At 33.1% G+C, this 10,145-nt stretch overlaps 2 protein-coding genes across 2 annotated transcripts; one reads left to right on the forward strand and one right to left on the reverse strand.

The window, feature by feature from the left end:
* Positions 1–1,163: 1,163 nt before the first annotated feature.
* Positions 1,164–8,282, forward strand: LOC120205348 (protein DNA-DAMAGE INDUCIBLE 1-like). The gene is made up of 8 exons (XM_039205242.1): positions 1,164–1,315; positions 6,734–6,902; positions 7,101–7,193; positions 7,284–7,350; positions 7,494–7,543; positions 7,647–7,704; positions 7,951–7,976; positions 8,084–8,282. The coding sequence occupies exons 1-8, from the start codon at positions 1,164–1,166 to the stop codon at positions 8,210–8,212; spliced, it is 744 nt and encodes a 247-aa protein (XP_039061173.1). The 3' UTR covers positions 8,213–8,282.
* A 392-nt stretch (positions 8,283–8,674) lies between these two features.
* On the reverse strand, positions 8,675–9,812 carry LOC120205299 (RNA-binding protein pno1-like). Its single transcript, XM_039205211.1, is given in 3 exon segments — positions 8,675–9,348; positions 9,351–9,447; positions 9,682–9,812. Coding segments are annotated over 2 exon segments (669 nt in total). The 5' UTR covers positions 9,426–9,447; positions 9,682–9,812; the 3' UTR covers positions 8,675–8,754.
* Positions 9,813–10,145: the final 333 nt, after the last annotated feature.

Below are 10,145 nucleotides of genomic sequence, written 5' to 3' on the forward strand. Positions count from 1 at the left end.
ATTTTCGAAGATGATGTATAAGTCCTCTTTAAATTTTGGGTAAACTACATATTTAGTACCTAAACTATTAGTTTTGATCCGTTTTAGTACCTAAACTTTCAATTTTTTTGGAAACCATAACAAACATTTAGTTTTCATTTTAGTACATATGTTAAAAATTTAACGTTAAGTTTTGAAACAAATTGAAAGTTTAGGTACTAAAACGGATCAAAACTGATAGTTTAGGTACTAAACGCGTTAAGTTTTTAATGGTGGGGTAGTAAAATGAAACAAAAACTAAAAAAGAGGTATGATTTAAAAAAAATGAAAGTTTAGATACTAAAACGGATAAAAACTTATAGTTTAAATACTAAATGCGTAATTTACCCTTAACTTTTTTATGAGGTATATTTGAATTGTTACATAGACTACGAGAGCAGTATCGTTAAAATCTTAATAATTCAATCATTTTTCTATCGAAAAAGTAGTAATAATTTGACTGAATGTTAAAATTTGAGGGCTAAAGTGATAAGAAAGTAGGACCAAAATGAAAACATAGACAAACGTTAGGAGTTAAATGCGTCATTATGCCTAAATGTTTTTTGGTGCTATGACTGATTATTTGTAGTTAGTTAAGAGGTGAAGCAGGCAAACAAAAATCTCTCTTCCAATCTTATAAAACTCTCCTTTTTTAAATTGTCATTTAAGCCACCTAACAACACACAAATTGAATTTCAATCCTCCCAACGTCGAAGTATTTTATAGCTTTCAAACAATCACAACCCCTCACCTTTTTCCCCCTGACTAATCTATACCGACCTGGGTCGCATACTTGATTGGTAAGTAAGTCTCTTAGCGGGAATTTTTCTACATACACAATGGCTTGAACCTGAAACTTTATTTAAGTGATATCAAGTTACTTACCGCCTAAACCATCCTCGTTGGTAACCCCTCACTTTATTTCCCCCTTCTATCTAACATCATTCTAGGTAATATAAAAATTTTAATCCTCAACTTTTGTATTTTTTTTTAAATTTAACCTTAATTTTTACTAAATTAACTGAAATTTAATCATAGAATATAAACATGGATGATCAAATTCATAATTGTACACTTTCTGCACTCTCCATAGACAAAACCTACACACACCTCTCTTTATAAACACCCCCAAGTCTTAACAATCCATGCATAAAGCATTTGTTGTTAAAGTTGAGAAGGATGGGTTTGCTGGCATGGTGCTGCCCGGCATGCGTGTGTGTGATATGCATGATTCTGGTGGCGGCCACGGTGGGGTGGTTGACCGGCTTCGGAGCTTTCCAGAACGGTGGTATTCACGGTGGGGATTTTTGTGATCCTGATTACTCTTCCTGTGCAAGGCCTTTCTTTACTTACCCTGCTCCTCCTCCTTCCTAAATCCCATGCCTTTTTTTTTTTTCATCTTTTCATTTTGGTGTTGTTCATTTCATATAAAAATAATTACAAGCAACCAAGATTGTTTCTTTCTTTGTCGTGCATGATTTTTAGTGTCTTTGATCAAGTATATTCAAGATGTTGTACGTATAAATGTAATTAAGTATTCTAAGTTTTATACAATATATCTGCACTGAGTCCCAGGAGCAAGTACGTATTTGTGGTAGTTACAAGATAATATATGTTTAGAAGTTTTTTAATCTATTAATACAATGCACGTACAGTCGTACCTCATGCAGACACGGTTTCTCGAATTCAAAATCTTTAAAAAAATAACATTCACTTTTATCACTGAATCTATTTAATGAGTTAGATTTGAAGGACACTTTAATATAATATAGGAATAAACACTATAATTTGACCCACGATTGAAGATTAAAAGTTTAGGGAGAAGAGATGGCCAATATTTGGGTAAAAGAAACCCAATAAGTTAGGCGGTAAAAAAATAGGCCTATTAGGTCATCTTCAAAATTAATTTGGACTCTGCGATAAACGTCATGTCCACATGATGAGTTTGTCCATAAAATATTTTTTTTATTCAAACTCATCGCGTCGAGGTGATAAGTTTAAAAAAATATAAATTTTTTATTAGAATTTTACCATGAATGAGTGACAAATTTCAATGAAAAAATATATTTTATTAAAACTCGTCATGATCACGTGACGAGTTTCAAGTCACTGTTACAAATGTCGTAATTCCTATAATAAAATATATGGTATCGTATTGGGCTAAATAATTAACCCGTCTGGGCCAATTTTACCCAAAATTTGAGCTTCAAAATGTTTTTTTTAAATAGACCAAAAGCCCATCTCACAAAGAACAAACAAGACTTTAAAAACGGCCTAACCCCACAATTCAAAGGTACCCAACCCAAAACTCTAAAAAAAACTCCTTTTTGCAAGCAAAGTTGGTACACTTTGCCATCGTTTTTATGGATGGATTAGGTCAAATTTGTAAAGAAAATTAATTTTTTTCCGTGTGTCCATCTTGTAATAAAACTCAACCCTTTAAATTTCAATTTCAATCCCCCAAACGTCCAAGTAATTTCAAGCTTTCAACATTTCTCTTCCGGATCCAAAGCCCACCCTATAAATCCCTTTCTTCATCTCTATAAACACCCCAAGATCACTGACAATTCCCCAGAATTTTAAAGAAAAACAACCCCATAAAGCGTCGTTCTTGAAGGATGTGTTGCGGGAGAATATGCATGCTGTGCACTTGCTTGGTCCTAGTGGTGGTGGCGGTCGGGTTGCTGTTCGGTTTCGGGGTTTTCAAGCATGGATTTCACAAGCTCCAAGATACATTCCATGAGGATATCTGTGACCCTAAATTATCTTCTTGTGGAAGGCCTTTTCTGGGTTATGCGGATCCTCCTCCTTTCTGAATTCCCCAGTGATTGTTTTTTGATTTCATGTTGTGGTTAGAAATTATTGGGATTTGCTTCTTTGTTTGCTGGGATTTCATCAAATTTACTTCTACTGTGATTTGTTTGTTCATATTTTGGTATGATATATAATCAAGTTGTGATTCTCTTGAACTCTTTTTTAATGGTAGTATTCATCTGAATCATCTCCGGTAGCATCTATCTACGTTTGTTTAAGTGATAAGTAATTTAATATCGATTAATCATGTCTCGAGTACGTTTATACAGAAAAATCTCTGTTAAAAAATCACCCATTAAAGTCTGTGGACGACTTGAATCGGATTAAATTAGTCAAGACGATGTTTTATACGTCTGTTTAAGTGATTAGTAATTTAATATCATTTAAACATATCTCAAATTTGAGTATTTGTATATATAGAAAATTTTCACCAAGAAACTCACAAATCAAAATTAGATGTGCTACTTAAATTGATTCGAATTAATCAAAATGAAACCTTAAAAAATGGAGAGGATAGCAAAAAAAAAATTCATCTTTAGCATCAATGCAAGATTAGGAGTTCTATAGCCCCAATCTCAAGACCACTATATCATCAAAACAGAACAAACGTGCTCTGTTTTGATGGATTGTGTGATGTTGTTTAAAGGTCAAATTATGATTTTGGTGTCTCTGCTATTATCAATTTTAGTATTTAGTCATCCACTTTAAATTGTTAAATATTATATATATACATACATTTACAAATAGTTTAATCATTAATTCAAGTACTTGACATAAATGATTGTTCTGATTTTAAGAAACAAAATAGATTCATCTTACTTCGATAAAAAAAAATTTGTTAAGGAATGTTTTAAATAAAATTTACATTTTTAGAAGTAGTGTTGCAAAATTTGATAAATTTAGTGATTATTTTATAAAATTTTGATAAAACATAAGGATCATTATGATAAATTGAACGATTGTTTTATATAGTTGGATAAATTTAATAATTAATTTTTAATTTTTAAAATTTTAATAATTAAAATAAGACTTAAGGGTAACTTATACCCTTGTAGTAGATCCAATTTATTATTTTCACTATATCATATTTTTGTATCAATTTAACCTTCAAAGTTGTTTAATTGTATTATATTACATCATACACCTAACTTAAAACCCTAAATTCTAAAATCTAAACTATAAACATTAACACCCTAAACCCTAACCTAAAACCCCAAACAATGGAAACTATTTTAAATAATGATGCAATTAAACACTTTACAGGGTTAAATTGATGCGAAATAATGATAAGGATAAAAAATGATAAATTGAGTCTATTACAAGGACAAAAACGACCCTTTTGCCTTAAAATAATTATTTCAACATGGCACGTATCAAGCGGCCTCTATGGTAAAGAAATTGTTGTTATTCTTTGACATCATGAATTCAAGCACTAGGAAAGTTAAAGGTGTAAGCGTTTAATGTCAAATGATTGAAAATTATCTTTAAACAAATACTACCTTATACTTACCCCAGATTAATAAATAAAATATTTAAACGTAGTTCAATTATATTTGATGTATTTTGCTTTAAAAAAATGCATTGATATTTTAATGAAATTAAATTAAAATATAGAAATTAAATCTTTAAAAGTAGCTAAAACGTCCATCCAAAATCCTAACTTACGAAGCGTACACAATTGTGAAACAGAGAGGGATGTCTTAATGGGTAATCAATCCTTAAACGTGTAATAATATGAGAAGTTACTTTTCAAATACCCAACTTTATATCATCAAATGCAAACCACCACAACTGCTTGAATTTTTTGTTTGAATTAATCACTGGTATCCGATCTATTGACTGATTAATACAAATCGAGTATTGCAGAGTCGAGAACGACCCTCTCAACCCAGTTTATTCCATTCACAAACGCCATGGTTCAAACCACTAATCTTACTTAAAAGATCTAGTGTCTCGTCCCACTAGACCAACTAGTGATTGGTAATGCTTTAATCCTTTGTCTTCACATGTTAATGTTTAAGAGTTTTTGTCCTAATAAAACACATTCTCTACTTCATTTAAAAGCAAAATACTTTTAAAACATTGATTTATGCAAAACTTTTATTTTTTTTCATATTTTTTAAATAATTTTAGACGATTAAAAAGTAGTATTTTTTAAAATTTTTTTGAGTCTATGAATGAACAACTCATACCCTGTAAATGTAACTATTCAAACACAAATCTTTTAAGAAAAATATTATTCTCTTTTATTTCCTAGATCACTCAATGGATTCAAAATCAATCCATTCTAAACAATCAGAACAATTACCAAAAGTAGATAGATCAATATGATAATAATAAATAAACGTTATTTTGATCAGTTGAGACGATGTAAAATGTAATATTGAGAAAAAAAAATAAACAAAAACAATGATCAAATGATTGAAATCGTGTTAAAAGAGAGAAAAATGTCATTATATAGTTATTAAATACTAAAAATAAACGGAAAACAAATGTGTGATATAAAAAAATAATAGAAAAAACAAAAAATACCACAATAATGCCTAACACAAAAAATGATGTCATTTTCTACTAAGGAAAGCATGGGTTGGGTTTTCGGCCAACTCAATCTGATCCAAAAATTTTATAACTCTACCCAATCCAACTTGAGTTTAGAGTAATTTCACCTAACCTAAAATTCGACTCGATCGTTGAGATAAAACCCGGCTCTGACTTAAAATAAAATAAAATAATTAATTTTATTTAGTTAATAGAGACTTAATTGAAAAAATAATATAAAGAGATGTATTCTTGTAATTGTCCTTGAATATATAAGGTATTTTTATATTAATTTTTAGGTCATATCGGGTTGAATTTTTCACCATAAATCTGAATCCGAACTTTTTTTTTTAAAAAAAAATTGACTCGATCAAGTCAGGTCGAGTCGAAATCCATCAGTTCAAGTTCCGTGCTCATCCCTACTACTAACTAAAGATGAAAAAAAAAGATAAATGAGGCTTTAGAAAAGAAAAGAAAACCTAAGCGACTGGGGTCCGAAAATATTTCATTTAAATACTTAAAGATAAAAAACATAGTTTAAACATTTATTTATTTTTAATTAATCAAATCGATTAAAAAACATAAACAAACACAACCTAAAATATTAACCCAAAGTGATAAAAAGTTTAAAATCTAAATAAATGGCAAAAAGCACCCCAAGCTCCTACACTTTAAAAAAAAATGTAATGTGACCCTTGTATTATTTTTTTCTCAATGTGATCTTTCAACTTAGGAAATAAACTTAATGTGTTCCTTTGACTAATATTTTTTTATTGTTGACCGTTACAGTATTGACGTGACGATCTACGATGTTAATAAGATAATTCACTATGATTGATGACATGACATATGAACTAAATTAATTTTTTTGATTTTCTTTGAGGGCCGAATTGTGATGGGCTAGCTTAGACATTGGGCCTCATAAATCCTGACAAACGCTGTGCAGTCAACTATAATTTCAAAAAGCTGAGCTGAGCGTTGTGGGTATGTGCTATAACCTTCTTCCTTTTTTTGCACAAGCAATCCCTTTGCTTTATAAGTCATCATGGCACAATTGAATTAGTCCTTGAAATATTCCTCCTTTTTTATGTGGGAAAAGAGTATGGGGGGAGTTTGCAAGTTTATGTTCCATGTTACTCGGGACTTGGGTGTATGTTGGACATGGGTATGTACCCCACACGAGTACGGTTAAATTTTTCTAATTTTTTTCCCCATGTATTTGGAGGCCCTTAGAGGTTCTACCCCCTATCCGTGCTTCGAAATCAAGTGTCGACAACAGATGCTAAAAGAAAAATCAAAGAGTTTGAGCGACATAGTGACATCATTGTCTGGCTTATTGAGAATGGTCGATGATGTTCACTAGATGTTTTCTTCTCTATTCTTTAATTGGTCGTGTTATTATATTTGTCTCTTCATATGACTTCAAAACATACTATGTTCATCTTGCTCGGCTGGTGTTGACCCCTCCACAGATTGCTCATCGGGTTGGCCAGTCAGAGATTCTGGGACGTATACATGTTGCTCCAATTAAGGTAGGATGCATTATGATTTTCTCGTATAACAATATGTTTAATTTTCTTTCTTTTTGGTTACTTCCTTTTAGGAAAATTTTCTGATAAGTAGTCTTATCCTATGTGTTGTTTATCAGCCTATAACTGTCATTATGTAACATGTTTATAATTGATAATATGAATGCATCCAACTTCTTGGTTTGTTTCGTGTTATTGTAGATTGGAAATATATTTTATCAATGCTCCTTCGTGGTTCTGGACTCTCCCAATACGGAGTTTCTCTTTGGATTGGATATGTTACGCAAACACCAGGTACCTTTAGCTCTGCTTAATTTCCATACATATCCATCCGTTTTAGTTCTTAAATTTCTTAGATATTTATGACTCGTGCAATTTGTACAGTGTATTATTGATTGGAAGGAGAATGTTCTTAGAGTTGGAGGAGAAGTTTCTGTGCCATTTTTGCCAGGTTGGTGACTTTAATTGTAAAATCTGCAAGTTCGTGTGTTCTCAGTTACCATGTGTTCATTGATGTACCGTCTTTTTCGGGACTTTGTTCTACCAAATTTCTTTTCTTATAATGGAAGTTAACAAGATATTTACTCTTTTCAGAAAAGGACATCCCTTCCCATTACCTTGATGAAGAAAGGAATCTGAAGCAAGCATCCAGCTCCCCCTTTTCTATCTGCTACCGCAGATTTCGACTTTCATTCAATTGTGCATGGATTGCAGTTTCATTCAATCTGATCGTTTGTGATTCTTCAGACGAAAACTGGAACCACAGAGTGGAATGCTAGCGTGCAATCCGGAGGTCCACCATCTGGTTAGTAATTGGCATCCGACCCATGTTGTCATCGCATGCTATAGGTTGCTTTTATTCCAGAAATTCATCCAAGTTTATTGTTAAATTGGTGTGTGTACACACACACACACATGATATATACATATATTCAGCACTAATTTGTTTTCCTTGAGCATGATTTTATCGCTCGAAAAGAGGTGTCACAGAAGTCCTCTTCAAGTGATTCTTATTCCAATTCTGACATTTTCTTTCTTTCTTTGTTCCCAGGGGGCGCATATGCTGATGTAACACTGGTATGCCTACCATCTTGGCAGAATATTTCTTCATCCTGAGGCTGAACATTTATATGTTCCAAGTTAAACTGCTGTCCTAAAATTTAGAGTTCTTTGATTTCCTGCAGAGACCCAATTTTGAAGCCAAAGTAGACAAGCTTGTTGAGCTGGGGTTTGCAAGAGAAATGGTGATAGAAGCTCTAAAATTATGTGATGGCAATGAAGAGCAGGCTGCTGGGATTCTCTTTGGAGGCTAGCCATGATCTTCCATTTCTTTGTCTTAGAAATAATATTATTGTTCTTCAGTTATTCAAAACAATTTACACTTTCAAAACTCTGTACTTGAGATGTTTATGCATAACTTAGTATTGCAATTCCAAAGAAAACTTGAGCTGCTCATGTTTCCCCAATACCATTTATGGTGGTGCTTTCCATAGCTATGTTCAGTGGTAAAATGAGTGTTCTCTCAAAAGGTTCCGGGTTCAAACCATTATGTTTATATAATATGTGCACTTCAAGCTGAATTCAACTAATATGTGCACTTGAAGCTGAATTCAACTAATATGTGCACTTGAAGCTGAATTCAACTTTTAGAATCGTATTCAATTAAGTTTGAGCCTCAGCCTGATTGTAACCCTAACAATAATCAATTAGGTTCCATTGTGATAAATTCAACAAGAAGCATTATAAGGGTAGTTTACAAAAATATCACTCAATGCCACACTCTATCATGTAGATAACTCTTAAAAATCCACTACTCAGAGAACAAAATCTCATAATATAATCGAAATAACAAAGATCAAAACCTTTCTGCCAATCTAGCAGTAACTTGTCTAAGTTTCGAGTAAACTTTCCCGGCAGGGGAACCTAAAATGAGGCTGCAAAGAGAATCCCTAGCAATCTTGATGTTGGCAAAAGATCCAAGTATATGAATCTTGGTGTCAGCAATGACAATCCTAGTCTTCGTAGCATTCTCGATGGCAAACTTCGTTTTACCGCCTTTCCCGGACAGTCTTCCTATGGCGCGAGACAAGTGCTCTCCTCTAAGTGTTTTGACATCCTTGATTTCAAAGGATTCCACATACAGCTCATCCAATCTCAAGAGAGCAATGGCATCTGGAACATCAAAACCCAACATGAAAGCCTGCACAAAGTCAGCACACTTTTGAAGGTTACTAATGTCGGGAGTCTCGGGTCTCGTTTTCAATTCAACCTTCCGAGCTTTGAGATTCATACGGATGTCGACCTTCATCTGTTCATAAACCGGAGTATAGATATCCATCCAGTATTTCTTGAGAGGTGAATACCTATGAGGCGGAACCGAAACCTTCCTGAACTGGACTCGACCATCTGACATCTCATGAGCCTTAAGAGGCTCGAATTTCGGCTTCGGGGCAATGCATTTGGTTCGGGTTTAGATTCAGAAGGCAGTGTTTCAATCTCCATGGTGGCAGGTGCTTCGGCAGACATCTTAACTGAAGCTAGTTGGAGTCTGAATAAGAAATTACAAAAAACACTCAAGCTAATGTCACCATCATAAATTATAAGAAATACCTCTAAGCATGGATATAAAAACCAAATTCATATCCAATACCCAAAAGAACAAATCTTGCATAGACCCAAATTCAAAACGGAAAAAAAGGTAATCTTTTCGGAAACACCGATACATATAAATGAATCCCAAATCATTGACGAAGAAATATAGGAATCAAAAGGTTGAACAGACCTGGACTAGATTTGAAAGGCTAATTCGGAAGAATTGGTCCTTCAAAAGAGAGAAGATCGGTAGGGTACACCGAAGTCTCAATCGACGTTAGCTGGGAGTCTGGAAACAGAGATGGGCGATAAGCAGCGGCAGGCAACCAGGTAGAAAGAATAACTGCAAGCTGAGCATCGATAGCTTTTAAACCTAAAATCCTGGGGAACTTCGAAATTGTGCTTTCAATTTTGGGCTTTGATTAAATGAACTCTCTTTTTGTGGTTTTTTTTGCCCCAATATAGGGCACCCACGTAATTATTTAATCTAATAGGATACCTTAAAAATTAATTGGGGATCTACGACATTTTCTACAATTCAGGACGAATTCTTCACGTCAAGGTGACGAGTTCCATGATATTTTTTTTTTATATTTTGAGCCTAATATTTTAATATTTCCTGTAAAACTCTTCACCTCGAAGTGACGAGTTCAA

Source organism: Hibiscus syriacus, unplaced genomic scaffold, assembly GCF_006381635.1.
Source record: "Hibiscus syriacus cultivar Baekdansim isolate YM2019G1 unplaced genomic scaffold, ASM638163v2 tig00012370_pilon, whole genome shotgun sequence".
NCBI lineage: Eukaryota > Viridiplantae > Streptophyta > Magnoliopsida > Malvales > Malvaceae > Hibiscus > Hibiscus syriacus.